Source organism: Rhinichthys klamathensis, unplaced genomic scaffold, assembly GCF_029890125.1.
Source record: "Rhinichthys klamathensis goyatoka isolate OS25496 unplaced genomic scaffold, OSU_Roscu_1.1 h1tg000487l_1, whole genome shotgun sequence".
Lineage (NCBI taxonomy): Eukaryota > Metazoa > Chordata > Actinopteri > Cypriniformes > Leuciscidae > Rhinichthys > Rhinichthys klamathensis.
In genome coordinates this window covers 175,442-199,444 of record NW_026606974.1, presented here as the reverse complement: position 1 = coordinate 199,444, position 24,003 = coordinate 175,442, and the positions used below count along the sequence as shown (strand labels likewise).

At 38.0% G+C, this 24,003-nt stretch overlaps 1 protein-coding gene across 2 annotated transcripts in view; it reads right to left on the bottom strand.

Moving 5' to 3' along the window:
• Positions 1–752: 752 nt before the first annotated feature.
• ccser1 (coiled-coil serine-rich protein 1) overlaps positions 753–24,003 on the bottom strand; it is an 88,336-nt gene continuing 65,085 nt past the window's right edge. The window contains exons 10-11 of one of the 2 annotated variants that reach the window (XM_056237447.1): positions 18,155–18,190; positions 1,964–2,103 (exon numbers count right to left, since the gene is read on the bottom strand). In XM_056237447.1, coding sequence (XP_056093422.1) covers positions 18,188–18,190 — 3 coding nt within the window. In that variant the 3' untranslated portion in view covers positions 1,964–2,103; positions 18,155–18,187. Of the gene's footprint in view, positions 2,104–18,154; positions 18,191–24,003 lie in introns of both variants that reach the window. The other variant, XM_056237446.1, reaches the window with a different exon arrangement.

The following is a 24,003-nucleotide window of genomic DNA, read 5'->3' as shown; positions in this document are numbered from 1 at the left end:
AGCAAAAGGATAGTAGAAAAAAAGAGAAAGATTAGCTTGCAATTAGAAGAGGCTAATGAGTGTTAAACTCCCTAAAAGGGGTCTGACGCGGGTAGTTCTCAACCGGCAGCAAGTGTTTCAATGCCCTCTCTTCGACTGAGGATTGATTTGGGCAATATACGCATGGGCCTTCAAGTTCAGTGTCATGTTTGCTGGTGCAAAACAACGTGCTGGGCTATTTGTGTGACTTATTATTATAAACATCACTACTAATTGGGCGTAATCAAAAAATCCAGTCTATTATCGTAAGATTAAGAGTAAAAATGGTTTTGAAAACTTAATGTTTAATAAGGAATCTCAGGGTCCAAAATTAACTTTTTGGTGGGTGAATTGAGAAAAAAATATTTTGCACCGTCATGAAGCTGTATTATCTTTCACAAAAGCATGATTTTGTTCGGCATATTTTGATTATGTTGGTTTAATATAAGTAACATTGAGAAACAAACCACATGTACCGATAAAAAGTTTGGGGTCATTAAGGTTATTTATATAAATGGGTACAAGTGGTTTATGTTTCTCAATGTTACTCATATTAAACCATATATATATAAACTTTCACTCAGCAAGGATGCATTAAATTGATCAAAAATGATGGTACAGACAGGTATAATGTTACTAAATATTTTGGTTTCCATTTAAACGAACTGTTCTTTTGAAATTTTTATTAAACAAAGAATCCTGAAAAAATGTATCATGTTTCAATATTAAGCTTAGCAGCACAACATTGATAATAATAAGAAATGTTACTTGAGCAACAAATCAGCAATTTATAATGATTTCTGAAGGATCATGTGATCCTGAACACTGGCTGCTGATAATTCAGCTTTGCGATCAATAAATTACATTTAAAAAAAGAAAAGAGTTATTTTGAATTATAATAATATTTCACAATATTACTGTTTCCCATTTTTAATCAAATACATGCAGCCTTGGTGAGCATTCAAGACTTTTCAAACTTAAAGAAATCTTTCCAACCCAATAGACCGTTCAATAGACATTTCGTATGTCTGTCATTTAAATTGATCATTTAAAGCAGCGAAAGGTCAGATTACCATTCTTACAATTCAACTAAAACATGTAATGTTATAGTTACCAATAGAGTTTCCGGCCAACTGGTTAAATTAACCAATTTGTACTTGAATCTGTGGCTTGGCGAGTGTTAATGTTGGACCATGAATTTCTTTCAAAGATATAAGGGAATGCAAAAACGTTGACATCCTCTCTAGCATATTAGCAGAACTGTACAATGTGATTGTGTTATGAGTAAAACTCACATTAGTGGACCGTCAATCTAAAGTACTTATCGGAGCAGCATTTCTTCAGAAGGTTTAAGTAGTGCAGACAATGGATTGGTTTTGACACTTGATAAAGATGACGAGTTTAACTCCACAAAGGATAATACGAGTCTCGGTGTGCGGTCCAAGTTCGTTTGAGGTTTTAGAGGAAAAATAGCCTAGAAGGTAACTGAGTGCATGTGGGTCTGAAGGTACTCGTTGTCACTGAGGAACTGCATCAAGAGTTCATATCCATCTGAGGCTCGTGTCACTGTGCGTGTGTGTGTTTTTAACCTTCCTGCTGAGCAAGAGCCTGCAGATCAGCTGTATGGATAGAGTGCTGTAAGAAGACGTTCTTTCGGCTGTACATGTGTAAAGACAGAGGGCCACGGGGCGGCTGACCCAGACGGCCGGTAAAGGAGGACTGAAGCCTGGGAATAGGCCCCCGCTCGCTCCGCAGCCCCCGCTCGCTGTCCGAGGACAGGCTGCGTGAGGGACTGGCCTTGCTGGGGAGGCTCACGCTGCTGCCGGCCACCGCCCGAGGGATCTGAGACGGTCCCAGGTGCTCCGTCTTCCGTAGTCCAGGTACCTCAGACAAGGACTGCCCACCTTCAGCTCTTCGTACCAGCTCCCGCACGCCTCCTCCCCCGTTGCTGCAAGGCCTCTCTTCAATTGGTCGACTGAGCTGGTCTGCAGCGAGCAATCGCGACACCCTTCTTGTGAGGCTGCTGTTGCTGCTGCTGCTGGGAATGTTGATGTTTTGGCCTGTGGGTCGACTTGGATGAATTGCCTGTTGAAACAAAAGATGGGAAAGTGAGAGAAAATTAAGCCACTCAATTTGCTGACATTTTGACAAAGCTTCCTTGGCGGTCTAGAACCTTTTCTAATTGTTTCCAGACCAACTGGAACTCTGCCTTTTTTAGGAAGAGGAGGCCAAAGACAAACATTGTGGGGAGGTGGCTCGAGAAAAAGCCTGCGCTGAGGAGTTTGAGCCACCTGTTCATTTCGCACACAACACTGCTTCTTCCTTACATAACTGGCCCTCTATTACTCACAATGCTGAATGAGTACAAGGGAATTATTGCGCATGAAAAAGAAATTAGCTGCAAACTCAAGAGTGATTGTTTGATTCACGCTGTAACTCAACGTGTAACTCAGACTGAGCTGGCAGCCAGAAAGTAATACTTGATGCTAATCGGCATTTCACAAAGTGAGAAAACCTAATTAAGTGTGATGTGGCTAATGTGGGAACTTCAGCTGTGACGTGAAATTGAATTTAAAATAGAGTCTGTAATTGAATTCATACATTATGGGGCAGTTGAAAGGCGTTGAGAGACTTCCATGCCAAAGCAGGTGAGAAAGGGGACATGTGTCCCACGTGTCCTAATCTTATTTTATCATTTACGGTGTAAAATGTCTTTGTTTACCTTCATACTACATTTACACTTCCAAGTAATGCCAGGACGCAACATTGTTTCCTTAAAACAAGCTCACAAACAATTCTGCAGTTCCAGTTCACGAACAGCACAACCAAATCCAACGTCTGATTTAAACTGGTTTTTAAAGTAACAAGCTTTGCATTCTTTCATTTGTAATGTTAAGATAATGGGATTATAATAGGACCTTTTTCTTAATGTTAACTGGTAAGTATTCTTTCAGTTATAAATCATATTGTCTGTCTGAATAATTTGTCTAAAGCAGTTTTATTCCATTTAATCTGTAATGTTTACTATTATTATTACTGAACATTTTTCAAATAAATAAATACATAAATATTGTGCCTTTTTATTTTTGGTCTTCGCCTTACTGTTATAATTTGTATTTTTTACTTTATATTAAATAAATAAATAAAAATGTTATTGCCATCATCTTTTCTTATATTGTTCCTTTCGATATTTGTTTTTTATTTTCTGTTATGGAACAGCTTGTACTATTTACAAATAATTGACTATTTTGTACAGTTTTTGTTTATACTTTCAGCCAATTTTCCCTTAAAATATTCTGAACCACTTATTTGTACCCACAAAAAAACACACCGCTTCATCTGTCATTGGGCAAGTTTACAGACACCATGATAAGAATTTTCAATGTCTGTGTCCTCTCAAGTACGCGCTGCAGCATTCACAGTACAAATTCAGGCCCTAGCAGACATAAATGCATCAGATGGTGACAGAGAGAGAGAAGTTTGGTACCTGCACTGGAAAAAGGCCAGAAATGCGCACACACACATACACAACTACAGAGTCATCTGGAGGAAAAACAGCAACCGGAGTAAATCAGACTGATTTAACGGTCGTAATCCATTTGGGTCTTTATTAGCCTGTGAAGAAGCTGGTCCTGTGCTAATGGCACGCTTCTGTTAAAAGCCCTCCGGCTGATTATATGCAGTAGGCTGGAAGTAGCAGGATTCAGCCTGCTCATTTTCCACACTTCAGCACACCTACATACACATACACGCTCACGCACACGTCCGCAACAAGCAACTGTTGCAAAGAGCCACGCAGTCTAAGCCGCAGGCAACGGACAGTAATCCTTGTGTATTATGTATAGTACTGGACTGATAACTGAGCGCAGAGTACAGATATATAGTTCTGTATTACATAAAAAAATCCACTCAAGCAAGCACGGCTCACTCTCATATTCTCCAAAAAAAAAGGTATGTTTGGGAAGAGAAAACAATTTCACGGCACTTCTCGTCAGTCTCGACAGACAAGAATGTATTTCTTTGTTGTTTTGTTTATTTCTCGGAATCATGTCAAATAAATAGACAATATGAATCTCAGAGGTTTTCCTCATATAAACATGATAAAAAAGGAAAACTGCAGTTTCAACTCTGAATTTGTGTGGTGGGATCGTATTTAGAGGAGTATGCTCGTCTATTCATCTTTCAGGAGAAAACTTGCGTTAAATACACCGAGACGCACCTTTGTAATCGCTCTCAATCAGACAACAATGCGATGGTAAACAATTAAGCGCATTTTGGATCACAGCATGCTGCTCTCTTTTGTCACAGTCTTCCAGGCTCTATATTCAGCCAATGAGGGGCACAGGCGTATGTTGTCTGCTTGCACATCCTGAAACTCCATCCGTCTGAGCCCAAGTTAAGATGATAAAGAGTGGCTTTCAGAGAGAGAAAGTGAGATAGGATGAAGTGCCACATTCTGAGGGTGCTTAAAGACAAATGGCTGTCCTCCTCGCCAGCGGCTGATTACAAACCGCCCCTGAATGCTTTTAATGAGCTCATGGGCTACCACGACTGCGACTCTTCCTCAGCACCTCACGCCATGCTTTGACACATGAGCTCTGAACGGATGTGCAAGAATATGTATTTTCATTATTGAAAACAAATCTATTATTAAAGTCAATGGAGCTGTCTACATGATCTAGTTGTGATTTGGTGTGCTCTATTGTAGTAAAGAGTATAAATGTAGTAAAATAAAATAAAATAAAATAGTAGTAGTATTAGTGTTACTAAATTGGCTGTATGTTTCCAGGGTAAATTAATCCGTAAATAAGATTGTCTATTGCTATCAGAATCGTTAAAAAGAAGACCACAACGTTGTACAGGACACAGAGTCCAAAAAATCCATCTGCATATGTACGCTGCTGTTCAAAAGTTTGGAGTCAGTAAGATTTTAACAATGTTTTTGAAAGTCTCTTATGCTCACCAGGAATGACTTAATCAAAAATACAGTAAAAAAAATAGTAATATTGTGGAAAAAGTATTACAATTTAAAATAACTTTTATATTTTAAGCCATTTCTAGAGTCTTCAGTGTCACATGATTCTTCAGAAATGACTTTATTATGCTGATTTGGTGCTCAAGAGACTCGTCTTCTTCAATCATTTCAATAAAAGTAAAAGTAACTTGAAATCAAAATATTTTGTAACATTGTAAATGTCTTTACAATCTTTGATCAATTATATGCATCAGTGGTGAATATTAAAAAAAAAATCTTTAAAACAAAAATTCTCCTGATCCAAACGTTTGAATGGTAGAGTATATGGATTACTAGCTAAATATAAATTAAAAATAAAATAAAATATCAGCCATGAATGAATATGGTCACAATATACTGTGTATCATCTCATCACTCATCTCTTTCCTTCCTTCCACACATTTCCTCTCTCACTAAGTCTGCCTTCTTTCACCTTTGTAATATCGCACGCTTGCGTCCATTTCTGAACACCAGCGATGCTGAAACCTTGGTTCATGCTTTCATCACATCACGGCTTGATTACTGCAATTCTCTTTTCTATGGCTTACCCAACTCATCTATAAATAAAATCCAATACATTCAGAACTCCGCAGCTAGTGTCCTTACATACACAAAGAAATCTTCCCACATTACTCCGATTTTACGCAGACTTCATTGGCTACCAGTACGTTTTCGTATTAACTACAAGATACTCCTTATCACATTCAAAGCACTCCATGGTCTTGCCCCCACCTATATTTCTGATCTCATCCATACCTACTCCCCAGTTCGCACACTTAGATCCTCCGATACCGGTCTTTTAACGATCCCACGGCACAAACTATCATCATTTGGTGGAAGGGCTTTTTGTACTGCTGCCCCAACTCTCTGGAATTCTATTCCCCAACACATCCGCGACCTTTCATCATTACACGATTTCAAAACTCACCTAAAAACGTATCTTTTTGCTACTTGTTTCCCTTGATTTCTATGTATATGTACCACTATCTCAATTTATTTTTTGTTCTATGTCATGTTTCTGTCAGGTTTATTTGTACTTTATTTTAAAGCGACCTTGAGTACTCTGAAAGGCGCTATATAAAATAAACATATTATTATTTATTATTATTATCTCCATTGAAAACAGAATTTTGGATCTAAAAATGGCATGAACTGACAGATATTCGGCAAAAACTCAGGCTAAGCAACCTTGTATTGAACAAAACTATCAGAATTCATAAAAAAAAAAAAAGAATTACCTATGACACAAATATTGTAAACAGCAAATGATCTGACATTATAGCTGCCCTGAAAGTTCTTGTTCAAGTTGATAGATTTGTTACATAAGCGTTTTTGACAGGCCTTTTGACAGCACATTAAAGCATAAGACACTCTCAGCATGATACAAATCTCTTCTGAGAAATTGCAACTCCTTGCTTATCCTCTTGCCAAAAACCAATGAAAAAAAAAAAAAAATCTAGATAACCTAGTTGAACTTCGTTCAGCGGGCGATTAAGAGAGCATCCTGACCCATCCATTGAGCACTGCTCCTCTGCAATGGGATTAAGAGAAAGAAATATCAGCTACAAAAAGAGATCACAGATTTATGTGCGCTGAAATGGTTATTGATTGAAAAAGATTGATCAATATTTGAGGGTAAAAAAAAAGAAGAAAAAAAAGAGGCTCCCAAAAAATATAAAAACAAAATGGATGGTGGAACAGAAGAAAAAAGAAACCAAGACAGTGAAGATGTGAGAGACAGAAGAGGAGTTGAAAGACAATGTAAAAGCAGGCGTGCGGGGTGGGGCGCTCCGTTCAGCGAGTTTCGTGTGAGCCTTGTTCCTAGATGATGAGGCATGATGGAGGCTGGATTTGATGTGTGGAGTAACTGAGCACACTTCAAAGACTTTCCCCCCTATTGAGCCCCTCCAACAGCTGTCAGCTTTAGGGAAGATAAGATTCTTTACAGTCCTTGTCTTGTTCTCTCTGACAGCACAGGACCTGGATAAACAATAACGGGAAATATATATCAAGAAGCGGAGGGGAAAAAAATCCAAGTGAGAGCGAAAAGATAAAGGGAGGAAAGAGACCAAAAAAAAAAAATCATAAATTGAGTTTCTATCAGATATGGTGGCAGATGTCTTCAGAAGCTGATGAGATTGTTGCAACCGCCTGGGTGTCATCGTAAAGCCGCAGATGCCTGTTTAAGGACCGTCAGCTCCATGAAGTAAGTTTGTGTGTGGCTTCCCACAAAAACATGTGTCACATAACTTAAGTGTCATGAGCTGACTTTGAATCAACATGACGAAACACACAAAGCAATTGAGGAAACCTACCAGCACCTCACGTTCCAGCTGGTTCTATTCAACCAGCCTCTCCAGATCAAAACTTTCGCAGAGATTTGCTGTCCCAGAATGCAATGGACAAAAATAACAGTCTTTTGTAATGCTTTCTGAGCCGAGCAGCCCATAAGCAACCTGGCATGATGCATGATTTTCGCTCCATCTGGGGCAACGGTGGCGTGGAGGCTGAACATGATCCATGGTGCCAAGGGTTTGAGAGCCCTCAGGCTGTATTGCTTTCTGTATCTTGTCCGCTGGCATCCATTTGGTCCGGTGTCACTCTGTGGAAAGGTGAACTGTCATCATATCATGGCTGCTAATGTCGAGCCAGGCTGAGGACTCAAACTAAAATCGATGTGATGACCTGTTCTGCGTGGCCCAGTCCCAGACTTTATGTCAGGTGTGAAAGTATATGAGGACACATCCTCAAGCCAAACAAGTCACCTGTGATGACACGGAAGAGGAAGTCCTATCACACTAACAGGACTTAATGTGTGTGTGTGTGTGTGTGTGTGTGCGTGCGTGCGTGTTAACATCTGGGCCTAAGTGAGAAGATTGGAAATGGAAATGAAAAATTTCAATTAAAAGATGCAGAAACAACATTTCCCTGGTTAAACTGCAGATTACATAACAGTTAGTTCCTCAAATCAGCACTGGGACATTTCACAGTTCAAAATCACCCCATTCATAATCACGGCATTCCAGACCACAGTATGGAAGCAAAGAAGAGAGTACATCGACTGATTGGCCCGTTTTTTTTCTGAAATGCAAATTGTTCAATATGAACTTGTTTATTGAACTGTATAAAAGTATCACATTTGCACATACACCAAATGCATTGTTGTGCACCATTCAGAATTGAGAATGCCTTAAATAAAGTCTTGATAAAGCTTTGTTTAAAAGGTTTGAAAAAGTTTACAATGCCACATATAGAAACTTGTTTTTCATATTTTATCAAATTTAATTAAATAACTTTTGCAAACCAGCGAGGAAGAATACAGTATTTCTCAAAATGAAATACCTATAATAAATTTCTTTGAATTACGGGTTCCAGAAGTAAAAATCACATTCATTAAATCTCCATAGGGGAATTTTTTTTTTTTTACGATAACTCAGCCCACACTATTTCAACTTGTTTCTTAAATAATCATATTTAACAGTGGAATTATTGGTGAAAAACATTACCCATGATTCCAAAAAAAATCTGCACCAATCACAGAATCGAAAACAAGCAAATTGTTAGCCAATTCTTTGAATCTGAATCTTGAATATTTAGTATTGATTTGAATATCAAAGTATATTGAGGTATTGAATGCAACAGCTTGCTGGTGTGATACTGCTTAATCGAAAGTTTCACAACATCATCATCAGCCTTTACTCTTCAAATCATCTTCCTCAAAGTGGAAGTCTGCCAAAGCAGACAACTGTAATTATTTTTTAATGAGGCAATTCAAGTTTGAATATTTCATGAAGAAAGATAAATGTCCTCAGTACCATCTCTATTTACCAATGTTTTTTTTGGGATGAGTGCTGTGTTTGGATACAGGATTGAATAAAAGCCACTTCATGGCAAGGATTACTGGAGTGTGGGCTTGTGCTTTCCCCTCTAAAACACCTGTGAAAACTGTTGTCTGACCCACTACATTTCCCTGAGGCCCTCATCTCTTATCAGTAGTACACGGACTGCTGGAGGGCTTGCCTACTTCACAGCACCTCATTTCTCACACCAGTACATCCTACATCCGCGTCAGACACACACACTCATTCGTTCTTTCTCTCTTTAAAGGCCTTAGGGCCATCACAAAGCCTACACTGACTGGACAAAAATGCATCTTTAAAATCCACCCTAAATTCTTGTATTGTTTACTCTTCCTGTGGCAATTTTGAAGAAAGCTTTCCTTCCTGTTCAGCTGCAACGGTGGGTGGGTTGGGACATGCTACAAGAAGCATTTTCAAAAAGTTTCCAGATTTCATTGTGCAGGTTTAGTCATCATTACAGTACTCCGTGAGCTCGAACAACTTTAGCCAAATTGGTTTTTGTTATCGTCACTAAAAATGACTAAAAATACCAAAGAGCTGATATAAAGTTTCCATTAAGTAATTTCACAAAAGCAATAGTGCTGTTGATCTAAATATGAAGAATTAATGTGAAGAGTTAATAACGACTTCTGGCTATATATTTCTTTTCTCTCCGCCAATAAAAACATTCCATAATAAGCCAAAGCATCAATCTTTTGCATGGTGCCAAGCACTCTATATAGGAAAGCAGAGAACACTTCGTCCTTCGCGGCTCTCCTGAGCAGAGCTGTCAAATGTCACTCGCCGTCAGGTGACTCTGTGAGTGAAGGGAAAGATGGCCCTGTGGACGCTATTCTCATATCAAACTCATCTTGAGGGCTCTACAGTCAGAGCTCCTGCCGCCGGCTACTCACACACACATCAGTCCGGTTCAACACAAGGCCCTTATTAATTACCACTAGTGTACCTACTGAGAAACCCTTGAGATGAGCTGGACAGAGAAAAAGAAATGAGGACAGGTGTTCCTCATGCATCTGCATGCACTTCACCTCACCTCTGATCAATTTAAACTGCATTAAATTCAAATTCAACTATTTGGTGGGAAGAAAAAAAAAGTGGGGGAAAAACTGTTTGACGTTAATTTAATTCACAATTTAATTAAGTTATAAATATAGTAAATATTTTCAAAAAACTTAAGATAAAAAGTACAAATGTAAAACCATTTTTAAAATTAAAAATTAAAAAACTAAAAGTAACAAAAAGCAACATTGCAATGTGCATGAATTTATTATTACATCATATCATAAGCAACGCAAGCATATACCGTTCAATGGTCTGGGGTCAGTACGAATTATTTTTCTTTTGGAAGAAATTACTTCAATTCAGAAAGGATGAAAGGATTTACATTTTTTCTACAAAAAAACATTACACAGCACAACTGTTGTTTTGTTACACCACTGTTAATAATGATAATAATAATAATAATAATAATAAGAAGAAGAAATGCATATAATGCAATACAATGATTTCTGAAGGATCATGTAACACTGAAGACTAATGCTGCAGAAAATTGGTCTTTGTCAATGTGTTACATGTTAAAGTATTAAAATATTAAATTTATATTAAATTGTAACAGTATTTCACAATATTACTGTTTTTGCTGAAATTCTGATGCAAATGCAATTTTGGTGATCATAAAAGACTTTTCAAAAATAAAAATCTTACAGACCACCAAATGGCCGTGATAACGCCAACATGAACCTAAAATCCATGAAAGCTTATAAATGCATTTTAAAAATGTGAAAATCAAACTGCTGTTAACATTTAGAAACAATTTAAATCATTCTGAATTCACGAAAGAATGCTTTTAAATTAAATAGACCAATTAAAAGGACCAATGAATCTAAATCGTTGTCAATCCAAAGATTCACAACAGATTACTCAGTGTATAATACGGGTGTATTTTAATGTGAAAGTGTGTGGGTGGCTTGTCTCATTGAAGACGCTCCACATTAAAAACAAAGACAATTTTTTCTTATCAGATTTTCCTGTTCTGCATATTAATTCTCTGTATTTGTCGGCAAAACATTGCAACGTTGCACCTCGAGGCATTTGTGAATGTGCAGATTGCAAAGGGCTTGTTCATTAATATTTATGCTTTAGCTATTTTCATTAATGCTGCAGTAAATTGTTAAATGAGATTTAGAGGGCTTTGGCCCTCAGTATCTAGGAGCTGATATATTCACAGAACACGGCAGAAGAACCCCAATGCTTATCTGCCGGGGTCCCATCGCATTAAGCTAGAGAGCAGGAAAGACCCTGGCCTTTACAGAAGTGGTGCTTGTGGTGTATGAGTGTGTCACGCCTCACCCTGAGCCTCTAATAGATCCAGGAGAGGCAACTCACAGTGCACCTGCCCTACTTTAGTGTGAATAATGAACCTGAGGTGTCCTGAATCTGTCCACTGGTAGGGGGAAGGGAGGAGAGGTGCAGATCTGCTCTCTCAGCTGGCTATGGCCGCTCACTATAGAGTGGTGATGGATATGCAGTCTCATCTCTGGGCACAGAGCCAGGCCGAGCCTGGACACATGAGAGAGCACACACACACAGGTAACAGTTCGCAAGATGCTGCATCAGTTAGCAATGCTGAGTGTGGGATGACCACGGATAGGGTGCCACATCTAGCCACAGGAATGAGGCACACAGAAGTCCTTCTCAACACAAAAGTGGCGTTCCTGGAAGCGTGCCGACAGCTTCATTTCCCGTGACGGGAATATGCAAAGTTGATCAAATCATGCCGTATCAAAGGAGGACGCTCTTTTAAATTTCTAATGAATGCCTTCATTTCCCTCATTCCCTCAGAGATCCTCGGCTGGTTCTCAAGGACAGATTATGGACTGGGCCGATGGGGCCTCTGACTGCCAGTGGGCTTCGAGCTGAGATAAATGCTGAAACAAGCCACTACAGATGTAAAATTGAGACAGATAGATGAATGGTGCTTGAACGTGTGCCGGTGAAGGTTGGCAGAATGTGAAAAGAAGAAATGAGAAATGTTCCTTACTCCACCACCAGCATTAACACCTTCTGAACACCTTATACTGATTGTGATAATTACTTTTTGTATTTGTGATATCATGCAATTGACTATTTATTTTTCATATTTGTTATACATATTTGTTGTGTAGCATAGTAAAGTCCAAAATGTAATGTTGAATTGATTGTATGGGAAAATTTGTAAGTAATCATGTAGTTTTTGAACCAAGCTGGAGTCCTGATATCTTGCAATTGCAAAAACAGGGCCTCCAGTGAGGCTTGTTCTCCAGACCCTCACAGGACCTTGCTTGTTCAAAACAGTAAACGTTCTGTCATTTCCTACAGTAAGCAGCAGAGGAATCCTGGGGTAAATAACTTCCTCAGCAGCTCTGCCCACTTCGACAAACAGTGTTCTGCAGTGATATATTGGGCTAATGATGTGCTCGAGGACAATGAATAAAATACTGACGCAATAAAACCTCACACGTTCATTTACCTTCTTTGTGTGTCTATAATGTGAACTTAATAAGCAACTCTCCATGAAGAAATAAATCCAAATCTCTGTTGTTGTTTTTTTTACTAGAAACATAATTAGAGGAAGAGTGTATCTAATATAGTCCAGATGAAAATAGGCGCAGAGCAGTTGGATAATGATGCTGAGGAAATGCACAAACATTTTCTGTTTCAATGAGCATTGAGATCTTCTTCTTGCATGCGGTGATTAAACACGGTGTAGGATGGTGCAGATATAAACCATTTGTCATTCTGCATCCCCTGACATAATCCCCCATATACATACCCACCATTAAATGACGATCAAGAATCTGATTTTCCATCTTTCATACTACTTATGCATTTACTGTGATGCTCCTTAATCTGTTCTTATCACATATCTGACATAATTACCTGGATATCTCCAAGAGCAAATGTATTTGCTTTCGATATAGGCCAACAATACTTTAATTGCTTTTGAGTATTTGTGCTTTATGGGATACATCCATGGCTCAGTTTCAAAACCTAGTGAGCTATCTCACTGAGTACATAGGGAGCTGCCTTCTATGGGAGCAGCTTAAACTGATATAAAGCGATCTATATAAAAGGTGTAACTGACTCCCTATTGATTTAAATACAGGCAATGCGAGATTAACATATGATACGTTAAGACACGTTCAGCTTTGCAACCATGCACATAATACTTTTTTAAACATTCAAAATATTTTGAAAACAAATTGTAATAATATTTTACAATATTGCTGCCTTTAATTTTGGCCAAAATAATTTACCTTAGTAGGGAGCATGATTGCAGTTGCCTGCCTTGAACTGCATTTGATTCCTATGGAGGAAACTCACTAGTATTTGAAACAGAAGTTAAAATGTACTGTATACTGCCAGTGAATGTCTATACTCATCTACAAACAGATTTAGACAGGATTGGTCCCCAAGCAAATGTAACGAAACAACTCTTACCTAATTTAATTTCCAAACAAAGTATAACTTTTGGCAAAATTGCTTTTTAATTCAATATTCAAGTTTACGGTAAAGAAAAATGATGTAATTTCAAACGATATTAAATAACTAAGAAAATTAAGTTACTAACATTGATTATTCTGAACAGCTGCTTTTAATAAAAAACAACAATTAATTAACTAAGACACATTTTTGTCCAGAACAACAATCTGAATTGCTTTAAAAGTCAAATTTATTATAGTTGAGTTCTATGCACAGTTTCTACAATAATCTAAGCCAACTCAAAGGTAACTAGGCCAAGCACAAAGCAGAAAACGCTCCAGGTGTTATCCACAGCTGCAAATCTTTTTCTCCAGCCCAACGTGTTCAGAGTGCCCACAGATAAAGCATACTGCAATGCCCTGGACAGGTCAGTAAAAGCAGAGTTCTCACAGAGACACACAATTCGGCCACAATTACAGTTCGCTTCAAGCGTCTCTCTCTCTCTCTCTCTCTCTCTCTCTCTCATTCAGCCACAGTGCTTTTCTTTGCTCTAGTCTCACTGCAGTCTAAAGTCCAGAAAATAATAGAGTGCTAATTAATTTCTAAATCCATCCTATTCTCAGAGATGAACAAACCTAAAATCTTGCTTTTGATGAATGTGCCGATTGCAACGGTTTTCAATTACGATCCTCAAAAAAGCCCCATCATCAACGCATTGTCGTCAGTTAATCGGCACACAAGTACTGTAAGACAACTTTGTTCCACATTTCTGATTTAAACTAATGAGTTCTTGATTTCCTGAGTTATAAATAACAATGATTTACTGAATATTTAATAGGAAACAAAAGAAAATCTGATGTTTTCATATTTCATCCCAACATTTCAATTATGCAAATGAGCAGAAAATAATCTACTTTAGCCAACAAGTTTCTGAGGGAACAAACTGGCTTCTGAGAACATCATGTAAAAGCATAACTAGCAGAGATTTGTTAATAAGGCTTAGGCAAATCTACACTATTGTAACAGAGGACAATGGGAGTGTACATTTTACAGTTTATTTAAGCACAGGGGCGAATAAAAATATATAAATGAGTTTATACATTTAAAAATATATGTTAATAAATAAATGTTATATAAAACCAATATCTAAAATGTAAAATAAATTATCGAAAGTGAGAGTAAAGACTTCTACAGTAGGCTACATTGTTTCAAAAAAAAAAAAAAAAAAACTATTCAAAGAATCCTTAAAAAAATTTATCATGGTATCCACAAGAATATTTAGCAGCACAACGGTTTTCAAAATTGATACGAAATGTTTCCTGGGCATTAACTGGGCATATTAGAATGATTTCTGAAGGATCTCGTGACACTGAAGACTAATGGCTGACTAGTAATGAAGACTAATAATGGCTGCTGAAAATTTTACTTTGCAATCATAGGAATAAAATATATTAGAAAATACATTAAAATAAAAAACAAAAAAAACCCAGTTCTTTAATATTGTAATATTTCACAATACTGTTTTTGCTGTATTTTGACCAAATAAATGCAGCCTTGGTGAACATTAAAAACTATGAGGCACACAGTGCGAAAACAGTTAGAGATGTAACATTTTTCGAAAGCACATCTGGGCAGTGGGCACATAAAAAAAGTTCAGACTACGCAAATACACTATCCTGAACCGCAATCAAATCGAGCTTCAAAACACCTTGACACGTATGGGACGGTGGACTTGAAAAAAAACAACCCGCAGATGCACCGAAAGAAAACGGCGTGTCCATATCAGCAGTTCTTCATACATGACTGCTCTCTGAAGATACTGGCAAGCATTTAGAGCAGTATGGAGCGAGCAGCAGGTCGTGTTCTATAAATGGCAAGACTAGATTATGGTTGAAGGCAGGAACCAAGCCCCCACCATAATCCTTTAAACCTGACATGTAAATGTATAGTTCCTTCACAAGCTAATCAAAATTCATACAGGACACAGAAGTGTAACAAGCAGCACCTCTCTGCATACAACCTAAACAGCAAAAGGATCACGGCCGAGCTCGGCTGCCAAACTAGAGCAGAGCTGAGGGAAGCGGTTTGGAGACATCACAGCATGGTTAGGCTACAGATGGCTGCGTGAGATTTTAATAGGATCCATATGGAGACAGGTATCCAGCACAGCCGTTTGTTTAAAACTCGGAGATGCACACTACAACTCTGGGTGAGAATGCACTTGGGATTTTGATGGACTAGCGAGGGAAAGAGAGAGATGGCGCTGGTGGAAAGGCTAATTTTTTTCTTGAGGCAGTGTTAATATGCTCCAGAAAGTTAGAAACATGGCTGCGTGGTTTCAAGTATAACCTCACTGTTAAATAAATGAGCTACTCGAGGGACCAACAAGGTGGTCTTGGCAATTTAGAAATAATGATAAAACACTGCACAAAATGCTGAAGTCATAAATAAGAAGCATTAAAAAGTTTTGTGCAAGGATTGCACAAAGACTAATAACTCAACGTACCGGATTCGTTCCACATGCATGTGATTGCATAAGCAATTTCAGGGATCATCAGTGAGGAATTATCCCACTTCATTAGTCTTGTGAAGTTAAAGAGATAGTTCAGCCAAATATTACAATTTTGTCAGTATTTACTCACCTCGAAACCCCTATGCTGTTATTTTTTCTAGGCAAATAATGGCATAATTTTCCTTTTGGGGTGAATATTTTTCTTTAAGCTCACCTTTCAACCAAAAGAAAATCTACTGTAAGATAAGGTCTATATATGGCAAATGTCCAGGGCAAAACGTCTCAAGAGACTGTAATGGACTTCATTTAAAACAACCAATATGAAATCAATTACATCAATGGCCATCCTATGAATGATTTACGCAGGGAAACTACAGAGAACCACTTTTTATTAAAGAAAATAAAATCAGTGCAGGCCCTTGACGCTTCAATTGAGGGTTATTAAAAGTAATATCCCTGGTAAGACAAAATATGTATAATGTTGGAACGGAGAGTATAGAAACCCATCTGTCACTTGCTTAGTTTAAATTTAATGATAATATTCACTTTAATTCCTCCAACAGCAGCTGCCCAATAAACAGAGGTGCTGGTGGGAAAGATAAATTATTATTATAATAACAGATTTTCTTTTAATACACTGTTTGGTCTCACATAGTTATTCTTTATCATTAGTCTTTTCACCTATTTTAAAATAAAGTAAATAAAAATGCATGGAGATTATAAGCAATGAATTTGTTTCTCTTTTTTTCAGTCAAGTGTGCCCAAATGTCCAAACATTTGACTGGTAATGTGTGTGTGTGTCCACAGAAAATAAGCCAATGTTTCTGACACTAATATTTCATACACACAATCGCACACACAAAAAGAAGCTATTATCCGAGATGACTGACACATGATATTTGATATAATATATATATCTGAAACCATTAGACTCAACAAACAGGCATTCATACTTCACTTGTCCAAACTCTTTTAAATATTCATTATGCACGACTGCAAGTCACATTTCTCCCTTTAAGTCAGCTATTACATCAATGCCACAACCATATTTGTCAGGCTTTCACTTGGGTTGACAAAATCTGTCAGTCATCTTCACCAGGGCAACCCTCAGAAACATGGTACAGCAAAACTGCAAGATCATAACTCCTCTTTTTGCTTCTCTTAGTACAGTACAAAAAACGTTCTACCAAATACCGGTTATGTGCAGTAATTCCAAACGCCAAGTTTTTGAAATCCTACACGTAATTCCATTACATGTGCCCTTGAGCTTTGACAGCGGAAGTATCGTAAAAGTCTAAAGATCGTAAAGTATTTTAAGCAGCACTAATTTCACCGGTTTGGTATTTTACCTGTGGAGAAGGGGACATGCAGTGGATCAATACAGGCAAAATCTTGGCATCTTTTCCTGAATTTATGGAACAGTGCCCAAATACCTTCAAGCTAACTTTACAATACATCTTTCCATCCAGTGACACTTCATACCTTACCAAAACAACACTGACAGCGGATTTATGCACTTTGCTGGTACCACATTACGCCATTAGCTCGATTGTATTACGGGTACAAAATGTTCATATTTTCTCCAACTACCATTAACAGCTAAAACCACACATTAGAGAAATGCAAAAGCAAAGCTGACAGGTCTGACTTTTTCCTGCACCTACTGTGCACCCACTACACGATGCAGATATAGCAGACAGAAATAAATATAGGTGTGATTTGCAGCTTATTGACATTTTTTTTCCTGTAACAGCATTGGAGGTTTGCTCTATAAATATGTATATGCAAGTCTTCCTCGATTTCACCCATATCGCTCGCAAATCTGGGGTTTAAATGACTGTCCGACGTCTCCTTCGGCAGATATTCGCATCCGCCGTTTTTCTATCTGTCATGTTTTACTGCAATGCTCAATGTCAAGCTTACACCGCAGGTTGGTGATTTGCATTTTTTTGTGACAAACTCAACAAAAGCAAAAGCAGTTCCCACAAAAACACCACCTGATTTGGGTAAAAAAAGACAGATGATTCTGCAAGTGTGGATAAAAGAAAAGCAAGCAATCAACATGTCCCCAACAGAGACGATTAGGACAGAGCTGATAAGATTAGCACGCAACAATCACCGTAATTTCATATACAGCTCCACAGCAATTAAGACATTTGCGTGTGATTATTTGTTGATGCAATTTAAAAGCTCTGTGGTTTCCCTCAATTAGACAAGGTGAGGATTGGTGGATGAAGCCGCTTGCCTTTGATTAGAGACAGAGCAGCTCTACACAGAAATACACCCTACCTGCATTGTGCTGCCGGCGCGGGCTGCTTCTGTTTACTGCACCCATGGGAAGAGAAAGGGGAGAGGGGAGAACAAAACAACATGGAGACAGATGAACATGATGTGTACAAATGACAAAGGAAATTCAGTGAAGTGGAGAGAAAAATCAAAAGCTTCACATGCTAACAAAAAACAATGGCTTGTGGGGGTTTGCAGATACGATGCATTAGCGCTTATGTAGGTATAAACAGAAGATGTAAAAATTTGGATAAAAATTAGACCTTGATGATGGGCAGCGTGGGGGGTGGGTGTAGTATGAGAGCGAAAAGGCTGGAATGGATATAATTCAGTCACGGTGTTTCGCAGTGCATTTCATTTATACACTGAACAAAATGTCAGGTACAAGAGTTCAACGAAAAAAGGCTTGAGCAATTTTCAACAACAAGGCAGTAATTGACGATAAGATATCTGCAACAATAAAAGGTATTGAGGTTTGGAATTGAATTATGATAATTTGAAATGGCAAATATTTTAAAAGGGGACTCCAACAGCACTAATCTGCATTAAATAAAGGCAAACGCAATTTACCAATTTCCGTAGATCTAATTAGATGCTACAGGGAGCAAATTATATATGAGAAAGAAAAGAGAGAGAAATAAAATTGATAATTCCTGCATTCGTTCATCTTGTTATCTAAATTGTTTTACAGGTTAATAAAACAGTAATGAGCAAAGCAGGAGTTTGGGAACGTATTTGAAAACATGTTACAGGAGTCTGACAGTGAGATGGAGAGGCTGGGAAGTGAGGCAGGAGATGCTCGAGGAGGCCGTGGGTGGGTGACTGTGTCACATTGTGGCATGGATGGAAAGAGAGAATCTTGAGAGAAAATATCACTGCCAAGAATAACAAGGGAACTTGAAACAACTGCAAAAATGGTAATCTGTCCCGAGCCTTAATAAAAGAACGCAAAGGTGAGGCTGGTCCATAAATTATTTCCCGTACTATCGCATGAAATCCAGATGAAGATGGTGTGAACCCTGCAACTCCAGTAAATTAATATATTCATTGATTTCTGGAGTCTGTAGGAAATGGTAAGGCCCGTATTGCAGCATTACATTGCAGGACTGAGTGTCCTTCAACCAATAACATATGCTGAACTCAACATGCATGCAGGAGAATTAATTGAGGGCATAACTGGTTCAGTCGATCTAGTCTGCAACAATTAAATTGGTAATAATAAACAATGAAAATAACTGCCAGTCAAGTTCACTTATTATTTTAGTATTTGTGACACCACTTTAAACTAGCAATTCCATTAGACAAACACTTTGATGATATTGTAAGAATGTAATGCTAAAATCTCTTGCATTGGACATGGAAAGTGAGTAATCAAAGATTCAAACATTCTGTCATCATTCACTCACCCTTATGTCGCTCCAAACCTGTATGACTTTCTTTGTTCTTTGGAACACAAAGGAAGATAAATTAATGAATATCATATTTGTTGAATTCATTGGCAGTACATTGTGACTCACTTTAATGTTTAAAAGACCCAAGTGTGCCAGCAAAAAAGTTAATGTGGTTTACTGATAATTTTCCAAGTGCTCCAGGTGGTTTCAATTCTACACAACTCAAAATATTAATCCTCAAATGGCAATTTTAGTGAAAAACAACCCGATATATAGTAGATTTTTATAGTGAGAACCATGGTTATCCTATGCGGAATCCAGAACACTCCAGGCCAATAGGTGGCAGAAATAGGTCTTCTATGTTGGTTTGCCATTTACCATTAAAACAACAGAATATACAAATCAATGTTAATTACATTATTTCTCTTTGTGTTCCACAGAAAGAAAGTTTGGGACAACATATAGTAGTTCATAAATCATTTACTATTTCTTAAGTAAGTGAGTGAGTGAGTGAGTGAGTGAGTGAGTGAGTGAGTGAGTGAGTGAGTGAGAAAGAAAGAAAGAAATCATAACTGAAATATTAAATCAAATTACGTCATACAATTAAACCCCCCAGTGGTTGAGGGTTGGTAACTTTGGTTACTTAAAAGGTTCGGCAGCTTTCAAACTGTTTTCAAAATTTTTATTTTTAAATTGATCAAAATAGTTGTTAGCTGTAGCCCTAAATATATCCTTAAATCAGTACACAATGAAGAGACTGCAAATCAGCCGTGTCATATTCATATTGCAAAGGGTTGGACATATAACCAGAGACTCATAAATATTCTGAAGGGGATTCGTGCAAAATCAAATCTGTTTCCTGGGGAGCCAGAGCTGAGGAATGTGACTTTTCTTCCTCTGACAGATGAAAATCAACGGCATGGTTGGAGAGCAACTTTGATAAAAATAAATGTGCTTTTCTAATCCCCATTACCGCTGAATGTCACTGTTTATATAATTATTAATTAACTTCTTTATTGTGCCGCAACGTTCCTGCCTCTCCCGGCCATCTGTCCATAGTGAGGTGTTGCATGTGCATTCTATTATAGCAACCCTGAAGGGGGCCGAATAGGCTGGGCCTGCGCTCACCTTCTGCTAATGGTGGAGAACACCCTGCGGGCAGTCTCCAGTCGGCCCTGTCCACAGGGACTCAGACCTTCTGTCAGGGCTTAGGATCACAGTTTTTACCTTGACAAAGTTATCATGGACATGTTTATACAGGCCAGCGGAGCAAAAAACAACAAACTAAGAGGTCTGCAGAAAGGACGGAAAAGGTGGCCTTCTTTCCACAGAAAGCCAATGAGAACATATTTGAAAATAAGAGTGACAGCACGATTCTGGATATATTGAGAAACAAGATTTTTTGTTTCAAATAGAGATTGCAATTCTCCCACGACTCTGAATAGACAACTACACAAAATAACATGTAATTTACTACATTTTCTATCAAAAAGTTAATTGCTGCAGTCAATTTAAAAATGTTTAATTAATTTGAATGAATTATAAAAGAAAAAGAAAAACAGTTTGAATTAATGATTCAATGACTCACTCAAAGACTTCCCTTGTTTCATGACTGGATTAATCAGCATTTTTGAACGAATCTCTTGAATGAATGATTCAATGACAAATACTTTTTTTTTCAACAGTCACTTGTCGCCACCTACTGTAATTGCTACAATTGGTTTTTGAAGCGCCAAGTTTCTTTCAAAAGGTTATTTGCTCTATTTTGATCGTTATAGTAGACATCAGTGTTTATATCCAAACTATAAACTTTTATCCCAGTACCTCACAGAAATTATGTTACTATGTGGTTGAAAAGACTGTTTGTGAAGCTGTTTAATACCCATACATGACAACTGCTCTCTGAACACAGATCTGAATGTTCCGATGTGATTTTGTCAAAGGTTTAATAGACACAGGAGAATTTTGGTCAATTAGGAATAAGATCGTGTGGGTGTTTGTATCGAGATCGCATTCTTTTAACAATTAATCGTGCATCTCTAACGTTACGCAATTCGGGCTTGCCTTGATGCCCTCTTGAAACTTACATTCTAACATTTCGGACACACCCACGGCGTTCGTGAGCTCCAACTACTTCCCACTGATGAATGTTCTCACGCTACAGAAGCACCCACACACTCTCACTCCACCTGATGCTTCTTCAACAGAAAGCCCAGATGGAGAGCCATTCTAATGACTCTCTCTCTATTAACCTCAGCAGAACTCTAAATCTATATATCCCTTTTGTGTTACACCTAATCTATTCTCTTTTTGGCGGACTTTCAAGCGCACGTCTCTTGCTCCCCCACCATCCTTTCCACCCATCTCTTTCTTTTTCTCACGATCCCTCTGACTACTGTATGGGTTCTGAAGAGTTGAGATTCAAGATGTGGTTATTTATTTGTTGGTCATATTCAACCCTAAATAAACAGAGAAAATGTAACTGCTTTATGTTTTACTTGGTTTTATGAGAGGTTGTCTACTCAAAAATGATAATTTGGTTAATTTACTAACCATCATGATGTTTTAAGCCTGTATGACTTTCTGTATCTTTTTTCCATGAAATAAAAAAAAGGTGTCAAATCATTCTGCCTAACATCTCATTTTAACCTCCATAAAATAAATAAACTCATTCAGGTTTAAAATATCATGAGGGTGAATAAAATAAGACAAAATATAATATTTGGGGGATAAACTATCTCTTTAAATCATTTGTTCATATGGCAATGTGTGTTATACATGCAGTGCATTAAATATGCACAAAACATTTTTTTTGTAATGAATAGTATTTTTAAAAATGTCACCAAAAGTATAATTGTTTTGGTTTAGTACATTAATATTGATGATAGAAATTTATAAATTTGACCAAGATCTTTCATTCAAAAATAATATCTACAGAAAATCAACCTGTGGAAAAAATAAGTACACCCCTACATTAGTTAAGTAGCATTTAGTGATAAATGAAAGGGGTGTACAATGTTTTTTTTCCCTCAAACAATACATGGACATTTTTGTATATTTAAGCTACAAATCATTGTAAAATGTTCATTACAGGTAGCATTAGTTCAATTATATAAATATGACCTTTGATCTACATCAATGAAAGACTATCACAATACATGTATTGTGATCGTCATCCTTTATAATATATAATATAAAATATAATGTAGTTACTGTAAAAATGGTCATGGAATCTGAATGTGAAACAAAACCATTAAATCCCTTACAATTCGCATCCCTAGTCTTCTCTTCCCTGCTGAATTCACATCTCTCTACTTTCCCCCACAGGTGAGTTGAGTCTGGAAACAGGATGTGACTAGCAACAAAGCTTCTCTGAGACTGTGCATCCTTCTGAAAGATGAGATCTCATTAGTCCGCACGAGAACCAGCAGAGAACAAGATATGGGACCTCGGCCCACCTGACTACATTCTGGCCTCTGTCCAGCTCACTTATCTCAATCGCATTCTGCACGTAACACCAGAGAGGCACTTAATTACGAGTCGAAACGCGCTTCAAATGCTCGCCTGCCTTCGCATGAACGCAAACTCCCAAGGGTATTTATCACTGAAAGGAAACTACAACGCATCGGTCTAGACGCCACACACTACAAATGATGATCGGACTAATGGCTAACACAAACGAAAGCATGCTGAAATCGTTAATAAAAGAAACGAACAAACAAGGGAAGGGTTCTGGCAAAAACATAAAGACCAAACTGGTAAGGGACAGTGTTCTGCTAATTAAACACTAACGCCAGAACAAAAGCATGAAACAACTCATTCCATGGCCTGCGGATCTCACGCAACCCGCGTTCGCTGGAACATCGTCAGTCGTATCCCAGGAGTTTCTATTCCTGTTAACAAATAGGTCAATATTGCCTGGTAATTCAGAACAGATACTCTCTTTTTGTGCCATTTTTTTTGGTTCGCTCTGTACGACTGACACAATTGTACACATCAATATAAACAGACAAAGAGGATCAAAGCGTCAGAGGCTCGTTGCTTCTCTGCAGAAAGCTTCTCCACCTGAGTAAACACCGAGCTTTCATCTTCCTATTCCGGTAGCCCTGGGCACATGGAGCGCCGGGTACAGTTCTTTCCACCGTCTAGGTGGATTACAATGCTGCACACACAGTCCACGTACACTCTGCGTGCTTCCTCGACTGTTACTTTAAAGCTTTGCGATTTAATAAGTTATGGATATCGAACAGACAGACACAATAGGTTGAATCTGAAGTGCTGGCGCTGGCTGAGAACGGAGATGAGTAATGCGTGATGGACAGTTAGAGAACTCCAACTAAAAAACACAAAAGAGATATGCAAAACAAGTGTCAGTCGTACAGATGGTGTTTCAAAGCAATCTTCAAGTGGCATTTGTGAGCGTGGCCATCCAAAAGGGAAGGTTGGTGCATTTCCAAGAGT